This window comes from Ochotona princeps, chromosome 18 (assembly GCF_030435755.1).
Source record: "Ochotona princeps isolate mOchPri1 chromosome 18, mOchPri1.hap1, whole genome shotgun sequence".
In the NCBI taxonomy this organism is placed as follows: Eukaryota; Metazoa; Chordata; class Mammalia; order Lagomorpha; family Ochotonidae; genus Ochotona; species Ochotona princeps.
The window spans coordinates 6551918-6567739 of NC_080849.1; the positions used below are offsets into that span (position 1 = coordinate 6551918).

General features: G+C 38.6%; 1 protein-coding gene across 9 annotated transcripts in view; it reads right to left on the minus strand.

Annotated features, from left to right (window-relative positions):
• The window catches only part of CCDC102B (coiled-coil domain containing 102B), a 244983-nt gene that overhangs the window by 190264 nt on the left and 38897 nt on the right, over positions 1-15822 (minus strand). Inside the window, exon 1 of one of the 9 annotated variants that reach the window (XM_058676871.1) lies at positions 14816-14892. The exons of 7 other annotated variants lie outside the window; for them this stretch is intronic. Coding sequence is in view for 1 of the 2 variants with exons in the window: in XM_058676868.1 (XP_058532851.1) it covers positions 14543-14560 (18 nt within the window). In the remaining variant the exon portion in view is untranslated. Of the gene's footprint in view, positions 1-14542; positions 14765-14815; positions 14893-15822 lie in introns of those variants that run through there. One more of the 9 variants, XM_058676868.1, reaches the window with a different exon arrangement.

Genomic DNA, 15822 nt, shown 5'->3' on the forward strand with positions numbered 1-15822 from the left:
AAATGATATCATTTCCAAATTATTTAAGGCTATGGGAACAGTGTGATGAAAATTAGAAGTAAAAAACACAAACTGATTCTTCCTTGGCTCCTATCCAATTTGGAGAGCTTATGTGAATGAAAGCAAGTTCCTATTTTATTCTATTTTTTCACCAATGTGAAAAATGGCTGGGAGTAAGAGAAATGGAAGATCTCCACAAAGCTGCTCTCTGGCTTGTCCTTCTGTGGTCCAACGTCTGGCGAATCACTTGGTTCTATATTTATAACATTGCATTATAATTTTTAAATGCTATTCCAGACTTGTCCATGGGTTTCACAGAGGTGGAAATTATATTTTATTTTTGTTCCTACAGTAACTAGAACATAAAATATATTCAACTAATATTCAAGATTAAAATTATAATTAAAAGATTTCACAACATCTGAAATGCATGCAATGATATTTACGCATCCACACGGGACATAAAATGAAAATCATATTCCACCAATGTCAGATCCTCAGACTTGTTGGGAATGAAAATATTTGAGATATATATGTATGTAGGTATGACCGTGCAACCCAAAGAAGGAAAAAGAGATAAGAGGACACAATGCCATTGAGGTCAGAGATGGGTCTCCTTTAAGACAGCATGCACTGTGCTTCTTTGCCTGAAAGCACAACTCAAGTTCATGATTGTTTTAATTTTATTGTGTGTAGTTATAAAATTGCCCTGTCCCTGAAGCCAGCACAGTAGCATAGTAGGCTAGGCCTCCACCATCCCTTATGGGTGCCTGTTCATGACTAAGCCATTCCACTCCCCATCCAGCTCCCTGCTGATGGCCTGGTTGAGCAGCAGGATGATGGATGACCCAAGTGTTCAGGCCAATGCACCCACGTGGAAGACCTGGATGAAGCTACCGACTCCTGGCTTTGGCCTGGCCCAGCCTAGGCCATTGAGGCCATATGGGAAGTGAACCAACAGATGGAATATTTCTGTCTCTTGCTGCCTTTACCTCTGTCTCCTTGTAACTCTATCTTTCAATTAAATAAATGATTCAGGCCACGCACAAGTCAGGACTGAGGGATATAAGTGAAATCTCTGTACCTTCCTCTTAATTTTGCTTTGAACCTAAAACTGCTCTGGAAAATAGACTCTTCAGAAAATAAAACACCTTACTAAAAAGATAAATAAGATGATCAGTTACACGTAACATTTTAGAACTGGTTCAAAAAGGTCTTAGGTTTAATGAAGATTTCTCAGAACTAGTATACAAAAAGGTACATTTATTGTGACATGCTCCTAAAAACCTACATAGACTAACAGCTCTAGCTCTATATGGAGAAAAACAGCTTATTTTTACAATACCAAAATTCTCCTTTTCTGTTTATTAATATTCTGTAGAATACAATTTTACTGAAAAATAAAGTAACAATTTTTAGCAATGATACGCTAAGGAACTGATAGAGGATTACTGTACATGATCTGTACAGAGTTCAGGAACCCCAACAACAAGAAAGCAAGCAACATAGCTAAGAAATGGGCAAAGAACATGAACAGGCACATTTCAGAAGATTATTTCCTGCTCAAACCAGGAAAGAGAAAGGCAACAGAGCAGCATTGCACAGGATCACAGCATACTGAGATACTGGGCCAGGAGCTGTTGCCATGGAGATGGTTGAGGATGCCTAGCAAAACAGCCCATGACTGAAACTTGATGGAGAGAGTGGAAAGCCTCAATCATTAAATGAGCAAGCAGAAAAAAGAACTGGAAGACATTTCCTTCAACATATGGGAGAAAAAAAAGTCTGGAAGAGAAACTGAGTCAAGCTAAGAAAAGTATTCAAGAATTAAGGGATACTATTAAAAGACTGAATATAGGGCCCGGCGGCGTGGCCTAGCGGCTGAAGTCCTCGCCTTGAAAACCCCGGGATCCCATATGGGAGCCGGTTCTAATCCTGGCTGCTCCACTTCCCATCCAGCTCCCTGCTTGTGGCCTGGGAAAGCAGTCGAGGACGGCCCAATGCATTGGGACACTGCACCCGCGTGGGAGACCCGGAAGAGGTTCCAGGTTCCCGGCTTTGGATCGGCGTGCACCGGCCCGTTGCGGCTCACTTGGGGAGTGAATCATCGGATGGAAGATCTTCCCCTCTGTCATTCCTCCTCTGTGTATATCTGGCTGTAATGAAGTGAATAAATCTTTAAAAAAAAATAAAAAATAAAAGACTGAATGTAAGAGTGATGGGATTTCCAGAACAGTTTAAAAATGTATTCAATGAAATAATAAACAAAGCCTTTCCTAATATGGAGAAAGAATTGAGAAACAAAATACGGGGGAGGCGGCACAGAACTCCCAATAGGGATAACCAAAAGTGACCCTCACCACGACACTTTTAAACATGCCTTGATAGTAGGATATTGAGACTCTGCCATTGTCCATACCTACAGGATACACTTAAATAGCAGAATGATGGGTTTATGACTGATCATCAAGGAATATACTTTTGTATTAATATAGGGGAAATCAGTGGGTGGAGGAATATGGGAAGTTGAGAGAAGGAATCCCAGGGTCAATGGAACTGTATCACTAAATAGATAGGTTTAAAGATCTGTATGGAAAAAATGTACACTGTTCGTCACACATTATTTTACATTGCTTTTTCCTAAGAGATTAAAACTCTTGGAAATCTTCCTGTAGCTCAAAATCTGAAAAAATCATTTCAACTACTAGCTGGCATTGAGACTTAGCAGTTAAACCGCTGCCTGTAACACCAGCATCACACATGGGCAACGGTTCATGACCTGGCTACTCCACTTCCAATCCAGCTCCCTGCCAACAAAGCTGGAAAAGCAGCGCCAGATGAACGAAGTGCCTGAACACCTCCGAGCAGGTTGAGACCAGAGGATGCTTCTGGCTCCAGCAGCCATTTGGGGAAGAACTAGCACATGGAAGACCTACTCTGTCTCATCTCTCCCTGTAACTCTGCGTTTCAAATAAATCAATAACCAAAAGAAACTTTAAACTAAATCACAGGTCACTAAATATATGAAGTGTTAAATAGTTTGTTAACTTTTTAAATATGGCTGTATTAATTCATACTTGTTTTACTATTATTATACTATTATTAGGGTTTAAAAACACTCCAAAAATTCACATGAAACGAGAGGAATGAACACACAAACCAGTCAATGCGTGTAAAATACATTGTGATGACTGTTTCGCTGATAGACACACATATAATAATATCTGCTCAGCTCCATTTGTTCAGTTAAGGACAAATATTTCTTACTTTTTGAACCTTGAATTTGTTCATGTGTTCATTCCACAAATATGTGATGAATTTCTGCCATGGGGCAGGCACAACCTTCAAGGAGTTAAAAACCCATCAGAGAATAAGGAAGTTTGAAACACCTAACCTTGAGGAGCTCACATTCCGATTACCTGGGAAATCTAACCCACAGCAATTCAAGTAAATGTTAAAAACAAACAGCCTTCCAAGGATTCACCTTCAGCAAAGTTGTTCAGATGCCGGCATTTCACACACACTAAAAACGATGTTATAAATTTTGGGAATTGCGGAAAAAACAGTACCATAAACACAAACCTAATATCCCCTTATTAATGTCCTAACAATAAGTATTTCTGTATTCAAATCTTTTTCATTTTTTGGTAAAATGAAGGCATTCTGCACTGAGAGAGAATGGAACTTTCTACATTTTCAAAATATTTTGTTTAGTAAGGAATTCCAGCTGCCTCTATCCGTTCATGGCAGCACGTTCAAAGTAAAACTCTGCGGAAGTTTAAGTCCTTGAATACTTCAAACTACAGGTCAGATGTGGTCCTTGAATTCCTTGCCTTTGATATAATTGCAGGGAAAGTTGAGGAAACAAAATTATTACTGGATATGGAATTTCTCAAGTTTCATTACCTTTATTTTTCTTTTAAAATATGATTAATCTGTTTTGAGACTACAAGGCTATCTGCCTCAAAACAGAACAGCATAAATTTCAACTTAGGTCATGCCATATGAGTAATAAAAGGAAATAAAAAGTTGACTTTATACACAAATGAAGCAACAGGCTGTTACGTACGCCTCTATAAAGACAGTAAAGGAATTATTTTCCCTTGCTAAGCAGCATTTTGATTCTTAGTGAAACAGAAATAAAAAGGTACAGAAAAAAATTCTTGAAGATGAAATTATTTAACACTGAATGTCCTCATAATTTGAAACAATAAATGTTAGAATACACATATAGGGAAATCTTTAAAAAGCTAAAAAAATGTGCAGCATATGAAAATTATGTTCATAATTCAAAGAAAATTTAACCAATAACTTTTACATTTCATTTTCCATGAAGTTTCAGAATTACCCATGTATACCACAGTACCAAGTACCAGCAGAGAAGCTAGTAATATGTTGACATTTAGACAAAAGCTAGGTACATTGTTCTGTCTAATGATTTACATCTTCATTATATTTCTACGGATGCTTCTAAAATAAAAATAATGTCAGTCACATCTTTTATTGTAACCTTTCAGTTTTGGTGTACAGCACAAGTAGTCAGTTTTTGGATGTATCATCTAGTGATTACAGTAAACAGGTTGTTGTATAGATAATTTATTACAATTAGATACTTGTTGGCTTCACTGGAAAGTCTTTGTAAACTAAAAGAAATAATTTAAAAAATAATATATATAAGTTTCTGTAAACTTCTTGTATAATTTCTTCCTGGCTTTAGTCCTTTAATTTTTCATTCAGCCAAGTTAGTAAACTGTTTAGCTACAAAATTCCCAGAATTCTCAGTCATTGTTTTAAGATTAGATGTTTCTCAGTTTATATTTGACCAAAAAAAAAAAGGTAATACAAAAAAGATGAAAACATTTTATAGCAGAAATCTTAACATAGTTGTTGATAGATCTAAAATCAGTTTTCATTTGTTTGCCTTTATTTTGGCATAACTGCTTATTTCATTAGTAAAGCCAAGTAAAGTGATTGGATTAAAATGTCGAAACAGCAGGAAGCAAATTAGTCAATATTTAGATTTCTCAAGGATCTGACTTCCCAGTTCATATAACAGAAAATGTAAACCATTTACAAGGGGGACTACAGACTCAACGACCAGCTCCAATGCAGATTTTCTGAAAACCTGCCTCGTTTTCATTTAACCCCACAATCGCATAAATATTCCTTCAGACCTTTTCCAAGTAATCACTTTAATGCAACAATTTTAAATCTTCCTCAAAAACTTGGGTTTTACTATTTTTCCTCTTAAGTATCACATGCTTTCCCATGTTCATGTACTTGTATTTCATTTAATTTTCATTTAATTGACAAAAAAGTGGATTTCTAGAATTTAGTTAGTTGTTTCCATACCCCTTAATTGCCTGTTTATTTTCTTTAATGAAAGCAAACAGCACACCAATATTAAGTATTTTTGTATACTTATCTCTCTCAATACACAAACACACACACAAAACTTTCTCTTTCTCGCTCTCTCCTTATGATAATGTTAAGTATAGCTGAACCCAGACAACACTAGATTTAGATTCTGAAAACACAGGGCAAGCCTGGTGCTTGGTAAGGTCATCCAAAGACATACGTCTTCATTTCAACAGGGCCATAAAGAAAATGTCTCACTTATGACTTATGGCTGCCATGAGAATTTGTTCTAACTCTTATATCCTAGAGTAGTACCTCCAGTGGTGTCTAATATGGTAGCTAACTGCCAGCTGTAGATAATTAGAAAATACTCGAAGCAGGGTAACCTGACTTTAAAATAGGATGAATTTCACGTTGATTTTTAACTTTTGAAGAGTAGTAACTTGAAACAAATGTTGCTTCAATTACATTTCTATTAGATAACATACCTCTGGAGCTTCCAAAAAATTTTTCAAGGAGAATTATACAGAAATAGCAAAGTATTTTTCAATGCCCTTATATATGCTCATGTCTACATTATATACAGATTTCTTTTATGTGATTCTAATTAAGATGACTACTGATGACATTATATTGGTATAAGCTTGAAAAACCCATCATTCTTGTAAAGAAAATACTAACTAGACAGTCCTGCCTTCAACTATAATGGGACAGTCTCATTGTTTACTGCACAGCCACAATGCCGAAGAGGCAATGGCAAATCACATCATGAAAAACTGGTAATCGCGCATAGTTCTGTTCAACATTCACAAGGCTTTCAGAACCACTCCCACTCAGAAAGCTGTTCAAATCCTAGGAACAGCATTCATTTATATCTTATGATGTCATCAATAAGCATTGTTTGATTTTTATCTGCAACTTCGGCAAAATAATCAAAGTCTTAAAATGATTTTGATAGTATATATGATTTGGGGAAAACAGATTTTGGTCTCATCTCTGCCTGCAGATTGTTCTTTAATACAAAAATATAAAAACAGAGAAAGTGAGTAGATGTGATCACTAGCAAAACTACAGTCCCTGAACTGTAAAGGGTATGAAAATTTACCCAGTAAGATTAATTGCATTTCTTGATTATGTAGAGAAACCGAATTTCTTTTCAGAGACAAAATGAAAAGCACAAAATATTGTTCCAAGTTAGTATTATGTTCACTTCAAAATTACAATTAATCTCAATAATCTCACTTCAACCATTGGCTGATTATTTGCCCTGGAAACCATATCTATTTCTTCATGTATTGATACTAAACACCCCCCCCAATCATCTTTTCCTAATTTCCCCATAATTCTCTTTGGCCCGACTTGGGATTCCTCTCACTTGAATCCACTACTTTGGTACATGTTTGCTTTATGTCACTCATGCTTTCACTGTTCTGAACTTCACTATAACAAAGGAAATTCAACCAGTATGGCCTTCTTGGAAATCTGGGGTTCTTGTTAATGTCAGCAATCTGCTGGCTCCATATCTGCAAAGAAGCACCCAAATATCTTAGAGAAAGTCCTTTGGCTCTCCTACCCCACTTCAGAAACTTAACTCTGAAGCTCAGAAGTAAACCTTTTCTCTGCCAGACACCACATCAAATCCCCCATCCAATTCATTACCTTTTCTTACAATCTCTATTTTGTCGGTCTGGTTCTATCCTCCTCAACTCTCTTGAGGCGACTTCTTCCCATTTCACTTACAAAAGTAATTTGAAGATATATGTCACCTACTACCTGCTGCCTATCTATCAATACCATGCTACTCTTGTACGTAAATTCCAGGGTAGGACTGTCTTGAGCCCTTAAGGCCACACTTCACATCTTTAACTTTCTAAGTACCTCCAAGCTACTCAAGGATGTGGTTCCTGAAAACATGGTCTTCTCCCCATTAGCCATGTGCTGTGGTCTAGCTCAATCCATCCTGCATCCCAGCTGGTTCTCATACACATCCATGGGAGCTGCATCTTAAGTCAGCCCACCTCACCCCCAGACCCAGCCCACACATGTGTTGACAGGTGCTGCCACCTTGAACAGTCTGGCCCGCTCCCAGCCCTGGTTCTCACGTTCACCAACAGGAGCTGCAGCCCAGCAGAGGTGTTCCCAGTTCCCCTACCAGGCCCACTTCCAGCTCCAGATCTGGCACCTGCAAAAAGGTACTAGTCCAACCAGACATGACTTGCACCCATTCCCGGAACTTACCAGTTGGTGCTGTGACCCAGCCCAGCTGTCCGGCATCCATTCTGGCCCTCTCTCATGCCAGTGGTGTGGTAGTCTATCCCAGTCCTACCCTATCTCAGTCCCAGCTCTCACTCTCATTAGCAGAGGAGTCCTTGAGTTTCCCCTAACAGGCCCACTCCCAGCCCAGAATTCTGCATGCAGCAGCAGGTGCCACAGCCCAATCTGAGATGGCCCATCTAGTGTTTTAGAATTCGCCAGCTAGTGCTACAGCCTAGTGTTCTTGTATGCACCAATGGGAGCTGCAGCCTAGCAGTCAAGTACCCTTATCAGGCCATTCCCCACTCCAGATCTTCTGTGTGCTGGTGGGTGCTTCAACTCAGGCTGGCATAGCCCACCCACAGCCTCAGCTGTCAACTGGCAGACGTTGCAAACTAGCACAGGAGGCATGGCCCACACTATGTCCCAGCCCTTGTACATGCCAACAGATCCTGTGGCCTGGCCCAGACTGACTTGGCTGCATATCCAGCTCACACAAATGTTGAAGAGTATTGAGAAATTGCCTGACATAGGCTGCTTTCAGCCATGGCTCTCATGCTCCCCAACTGGAACCACAGCCTGGAAGGGGAGTTGCCCCAAGATCTCCTACCAGGCCACCCTCAGCCCCAGATCTCACATGTGCCAGCAAGTGCCATGGCTTTGCTTGTCATGGTCTGCAGGTGGGTTCTTCAGACTAGCCCATCCAGGCATGTCCTCTAGTCCAGTTTTTGCGTGTACCAATGTGTGGTATGTGATGCTACTTAGCCCAGCTGGAGCCAGGCAGGGGCAACAGGGAGGCAGCTTAAGAAGTTCCAGTGATCAAGTCCCCATAGACAACAACTAGAACATCTATTCAACCACAAAACCACCGTCAGCAGAGGTAAGGAAGCCAGTACAGAGCAAATCAGGAAACCCAAGAGACACACACTAAAGCAGCTGCAGCTCCAACTCCCTTGTTCCAGTCCTGCACACCATCTTTGCTGAAAAACACAAAAAGCAAGAGGACACTGGGCTGCCAGACAGCAATACAGACCAGCAGTCCTGGCCATGAAAGGATGTGGATTTTGTATTCTAGCACTGAAGACCAGGCCCCACACGTCTAAATGGGTCCAACCAATGGCCTGCAACCAACCCCCACACAGCACTCTACAATGTGTGGTGGAGAATGGGGACAGGGTGGCTGGGACAGAAAGTTCCACAGGACCCTGGATACATGGAGGCTGACCGGTCATAATTGAGCACCACTATCTTCCCCACGTGCCTCTCCCATGACCACCTGATCTCTGTTCAGAACAAAAAGCAGTTGGACAGAGGCCTTGGAGACAGGCAACTTATGAGGCAAAGAGTAGACTCCCTAAACAATGTTACTTTGGAGGTATTAGCTTAGGACATAAGGCTGAGAAGGTCATGGGTTTCAGCTGGCATCCTATGCACTTACCTAGGTTAACTGCACAGACTGATCTCCCTGCACACCAGGGACAGATCTCATAAAGGGGAAAGGGAACATGACTATAGTGTGTCTAAGCAGGTGCAGTGCACTGGGACTAAGACCTTACTGTGTAAGCTGTGAATCAGTCAATCCTCCCTGACAGAAAGGCTGAACACAGCAGCCTGCTCCACAATCCCCTTAACAACCCCTCCCCAGGCACAGGATTGTAGCCAGAGGAACTTCACCATAGCTCTCTCACAGGTCACTCTGGACTACTACCTGACCCACAAAAAGTAGACAGAGCTCACTGATGCTTCCCAGCACAAACCCCAAAATATGTTTTAAAAAAGCCTCAGGAACTCCTCCAAGCCAGATAAGATTATAAAAACAAGGTCCATCTATTTGTGACTTAAAAGAACTGCTTCAAAATTAAATGACCATATAGACTTTCAGTGAAAAGTTAGAAAAAGGTACTCCATAAGGATGGACATCTAAAACCAGCAATAGTAAAACTCGTTACACCACAACATACTTTAAGAATCTGTTTTTACAACTTCATGAAGAATGACTGAGGTCAATAAGATACATCTTAGCAAATGTATATTCACTCAACCCAGTTTTACAGAAATGAATGTTAATGGCCCTAACATTTTGGCATGAGTAAACACATTTGGCATGAGTTCCAAAAATAATGGGGGACCTCAGCACACAAATAGTCCACACCATAGACCAAGTATAGCTAATAGAAAGCTGCAGAATATTCCTCCCACAGCTACATAATACACAGTATTCCCATCAGTGCATGGAACATTCCCTAGAACAGACCCTTCAGTTGGTGGTAAAACAAGTCTCACCAAGTTCATAAACATTGAAATCCTATTATCTACCGTTTCTAAACAGCATGAGACAAAACTGGAAATTAACAAAAGAAAACTAGAAAATATACAGCTACATGGACACTGAACAATATGCTCCTGAATGAACAGTGGGTCCTAATAAAAATAAGGTTAAAATAAATCCTTGAAAAAAAATGAAAGTGAAAATACATCAAAACTTACTGCTGCATTGCTTTTGCTGCATTCATTAAATGCCTACATCAAAATACTGGAAAGGAATCAAATAAATTATGTAACTGCATCCCAAAGACCTACAAAAATATCAAATTAAATTTAGAAGAAAATTAAAGGAAGTAATAAAAAATTCTTAAAAGTTAAACAAAAGGTAGGCAAAAATCAACAGCTGTTTTTTTTTTTTCCGTATTGTTTCCTTCATATATCTGATATAAAAGGGGATTAAGGGAGAAGCCCCACCCAGTCTCCCACCCACCACAGGTCCCTAAACAAAAAAAAAAAGCTGGTTTTTTTTTTAAATCACCAAAATTTTAAAAATTGCCCCAACAAAAACAGATGAACCGAATTATTAAAAGTAACTGTTACAAATTTAATATTCTGTTATTAAGTACATCCTAACATTGTAGGCACACTTAAGATTTATTTATTTTAATTGGGAAGTTAGATATACAGAGAGAAAGAGAAAAGACCCTCCGTCCGCTGGTTCACTCCCTACACAGCCACAATGGCCAGAGCTGAGTCAACCCGAAGCCAGGAGGCCGGAGGCTTCTCTGGGTTTTCCACACAGGTGCAAAGTCCCAAGGCCTTGGACCATCTTCAACTGTCCTCCCAGGACAAAAGCAGGGAGCTGGTTGGGGAGGGAGACCACTGGGATTAGAACCGGTGCCCACATGGGATCCCAGTGCGTGCAACATGAGGACTTTAGCCACCAGGCCACCATGCCAGGCCCTGTAGGTACAGTTTTAAATAAAGAATTCATTCCAGTTCTCAAACTAACAACTGCAATAGGGGAAGGAACCCTCCCAAATTTCCTCTATGAGATAAATCACAAATTCAAAAAACCAGACAATACAACAAAAAAGAGACCCACCGACCAATAACCCTGATGATCACAGATGCAAAAATACTATCTAATCCAATCCAACAAATCACTTATTGAGACCAAATGGGAATTATCCCTGGTAGTAGAAGTTATTCAACATATGCACATTAACAAAATACAGAATAAAACCATATTGTTAGATCAATAGATGCAGAGAAAGAATTTTATGAAATAGAACAAATTTTAATCTTAACCTTGCTTAAGGTTTTTATCATGGTACAGGAGGAACATTCCTTAACACAATCAAGGCAATACATGAAAAACCAACAGGCAGCACCATACTGAATGGGGAAAGGTTGGAGTCAATTCCACTAAGACCCAGAACCAGGCAAAGATGCACACTTACACCATTGCTATTCAGCATTATTATATTCAGTCTTAGAAGTTCTAACCAGAGCCATTTCGCAAAACAAATCAAAGTGATACAAATTGCAATAGAAAAAAAATCAAGTTATTCCTGTTTGCAGATGACTTGATTCCATAAATGGGGGAGCCAAAAGACTCCACTCACACTAGAGTCTGGCAAAGCTGCAGAAAATAAAATCAACATACAAAAATCAATAGTTTTTGTACACATAAACAATTCCATGGCTGAGAAAGAATTGATATGATCAGTCCCATTCACAAGAGGCACAAAAAAATTAAGTGCCTTTGAGTAAATCTAATCAGCAAGGTAAAGGGTTTCTACAATGAATTTATAAAACATTAAATAAAGAAATTAAATAAGCCAAAAAAATTAAGAATGTACCATATCCAAACTGGGAAAAGTATTGTCAAAATGTCCACTCTACTGAAAGCACTTTACAAATTTAATACAATCCCAACTAAGATACCTACAACATTCTTCTCAGGTCCAGAAGCAACGATTCTAAAAATTCATATGAAAAAATAAGAAACCCCAAGTATCTAAAGTAACAACAACAAAACATCAAAGCTGGATGCATCACAACACACAAATTCAGAACATAACACCAGGCAGGTATAATTAAAACAGCCTGGTACTGGCACAAGAAGAGACATACAGATCAAGGAACCAGAACAGGAACCCCAGAAAGTAGCCTGTGCATCTACAAAAACAGATCTTCGACAACCCAGCTGAAGTCATTCTCTGGAGAAAGGAAAGTCCAAGGAATCTCGCTGGGAAAGCTGCAAGTGCAGATGCAGAAGAGGAAACAAGATCCATGCCGTACACCTTATACGAAAATCAGCTCTAAATGGATCAAGGATCGGATCCGCATCGACCACCTGGCACCATCAAACCACTACAGGAAGATCCCAGGCACACTCGAAGACATTATTAGCAATATAAATTAAGTTTTATATGTAAACCTCAATCATTGAAGTAAAACTCTTGAGTCATTGCACAATTTAGTCTTCCAAAGTTTCAAGTAGATGTTGTCATTAAATATTCCCTGATAAAGCACATTTAAAAAGAAGCAAGATGCCAGTGGGCTCCCACTATCACTTCCAGTCACTTGTTATGATTAGTAAGTAGCTTTAAATGAAAATCAGTGTTGAAATTTTCTGATAAACCAGAAGATATTCTTTCTTGAGTATTTGTGAGGGTGAAAAGCCCATTTGTTGACTATGAGAATAGTCCATTTAAATGTAAAAAAACATTCTGAAGTTTCAATATAAATTTCTTCCACTCTCCAAGGAAAGGCCATCTGATACAATGAAAATCAGCCTGGGATTCTGTAATATGAAAATTGCTTTTCAGAATACAATCTATTTCTTCCCTGCAACCTATCGCTCCAACGTCCTTGTCTAACCATTCTAACTGGTGACCAGTCCACACTCCTAAAATACCAGTGCAGCATAGTGGAAACAGCTTTGAAGTCAGAAAGGCACAGCTTAGAATTCTATTTCCAGTACTAACAATATCTAGATTTAGGTAAATCATTTGCCATTTCTGAACATGAACTTTGTTTAAATTAAAGATGATTGCAATGAAGTTTAATTGATTTCAAAGCATCAAAACTATAGAGACGCATGTAAGTCATGTTGCAAATGAGACACTGACACCATTTCATCTCAAAATTGCATTTGCTCCTGTTATACAATAAAAGGAGAAAGTCATTCTGCTTAAATTTAAGATATCACCCCAATTTTTTCTGCTTCACCAGTTAAACACATTTTGTAATGCTTCCAAAGGAGCAACTTTTACAATGAGGATAATTCGCTCAACATCAGTATATCACGCTTTATGGCAACCTATGCCTCAAAACCCTTTGTGATTGCTTCTATAAGACAGGACCAAGTGTCACTAATTCCTCAAGACAGCTCAGAAAGCTCAACTTTTTCAAAACTTCTAAAATTGCTCTTGTACTAACATCCTGCAAAGAAGAAATTGAACTTTGGAAAATTTTAATCAACCTAGCAAAACTAGCATAAAAATACAGCACTCCTTCAAACAAAGGGAACCTGAAATTTTCTGTATTTTTAAGAACTACATCACTATCATTTTATCTCTAATAAACACCAGAACACTCAAATTATTCTGTTGCCACATCCACTGTAAGGTCCACAAAGCTATGTTCCAGTGACCGATAGCTTAATCTAAAGAAAACCCATGAAGAATGCCAAAGGAAGAAGATGAGAGAACTGTAACAGCACAAGAAAATTCTTTTAAAGCTTCATAAAATCAAAAAATTCACAAGCACTTTATAACATAGTCAAATAGATTCACTGAGTTAGAATTATTTATATTTTGAATAAATATCTATAGTCCACACAAAATTCATGCAGATATCACATCACTAGCTTACCAAAATTTCTTGTTTAATGTCACCTTGAAACTGGAAAAAGGTGTAATTCAAGAATATTTAGAATATTGAACACTGACAGCAAAACTATAACATTCAAAAGTTCTATTAATATCTCTTTCCACAGAAATAGGTAAGTAAAAATACATTCAAATGATTTTAGTAAATAGAAAATACTATGATAAATATCAAGTACTTTTATGCTATATATTGTCTAAGTGTCTTTAGCTTAATATTTTGAAATAACTTTAAATGTACATCATAGATAAAAATTTAAAGGCTTTACTGTATAAATAGTTCAACACAACATATACATATTTGTGTTTTTTGCTTTCAAGTATCTTAATTACACTTAATACTTAGGTTTACTCAATACTCGCAATTTATCTTTGTAGAAAAGATAAGCAAATGGTGTCTTAAGTTTTCCTTCCGATACTTTATTTCTATATAGTTAAACACTGATGCTGTTTTTATTATGTACACAGTTTCTCTTATTCTGTGTCCCTGTGGCCTCCATAATATGTAGGTAGTTATGTAAAAAAAAAAAAGCAGTATTAGTGCCGAGTTTGAACTAGATATTTTTCTGCTCACATTAACAGAATTTCAGCATGAAGACTTAAAAAATGAAAATGCACTGAGAGAGATGGTGGCTTACATAGTAATTTCTTGTTTTCGCTGTAAGAATTTAGATTACTTCAAACAGATTAATTCTTATTCATGTGCAACTGCAAAGTTTCAACAGCAACATTCTCTTACTGTCTAAATTCAGAGTTGAAATGCTTACCTGTGTTTTGTTCAGCATAGTTATTTTTTAAAGACAGTAATGTATGACAAGCTGTCAGCATAAATAACACGCACAATGGAAAAACAGAAGGAAAGAAACGAAGTCCACGCTGAAAAGAACCTCCAATTCCTTCTGCTTCCCAGCCCTACAGCAGTTTTTGCTGTGCATCTTGTAAGCAACCATCTCTCACTGCTTCGAGAACAAAACACATTCTGCTCCACCAGGAAAGCGTAAGACTTCGATAGGAAACCACAGGTTATTAAACACTCTTACCCTCTGGGCTCGCTGGACGGCTCCAGCGGCTCAGTTGCAGGCACATGTGTAAACAGAATTTCCTGCCTCCTTTTCTCATCAGTCAGCTCTGGGGTCCTGGCCAACAGGATTATTCCAGTATTAAGGACACACCACACGCGCTCAAGAAGGGTTCCCATTGGTTGTTAAATTTTATAAAATCCAATGCCTCAACACTATCTGGATCCCAAGTGAACTAACCAATAAAATCATCTTTCATGTTCTGTAAGTATTAAATTCTAAGTGCGATCCAAAGCTGTCCAGGCAACCTATGTGAAACTATGTGCTGTGAGTCAAAGCGGAAGAGAATATCCAACCCTTCTATCTGTAACGCATTTACCATTTGACTACAACATGTACACTTTCTAGTAATGGGGAAAAAAACAAAGCTAAAGTGATAAAAGTACACAGTAAAGTCCCTTACTGCAAACTGCTTCACAGAAAGCTATACTACAGATCATGGGAACAGAAAACCTCATCTACCCAATCTGAATTGTATTAGGTTACCGAAACAAAAAGAAATCATATTTAATAAGTATTTAAGTACACAAATCATGATGCAAAAGCTGCCTGTCAAAGCCCTTGATCTCAGTCATGTTGGCAGGAATTGGAGTTGCTGCCTCCAGAGCCCCTACTGAGAGTTCTGGGCCCTTGCTCCCTGGGGGGAGTGCCGAGCTGCTTCCCAGTGACAGAACTCAGCTGGCAGGAAATGTTCAGACGTGGAGGATCACAGGAAACAGTGCTTCCCTGAATGAAGCTAGCAGCACAAAACGCACCCAAAAACGGGGAGAAAGGCCAGGGGAGAAGCAAATCTTGCTGCTTATAAATAACACAAAACAGCATTTGAAAGTTGGTTGGCAAATGGCTTCAACCTTATTGTCCCCTCTTTTTAGTTGGGAGGCTGATAACGAGTTGAGCAATAGTTTTAATCCTCCGTTTCTACTCAACAGTATTCTTTACTTTCTACTGCAATGCAAAAAGTAGCATTT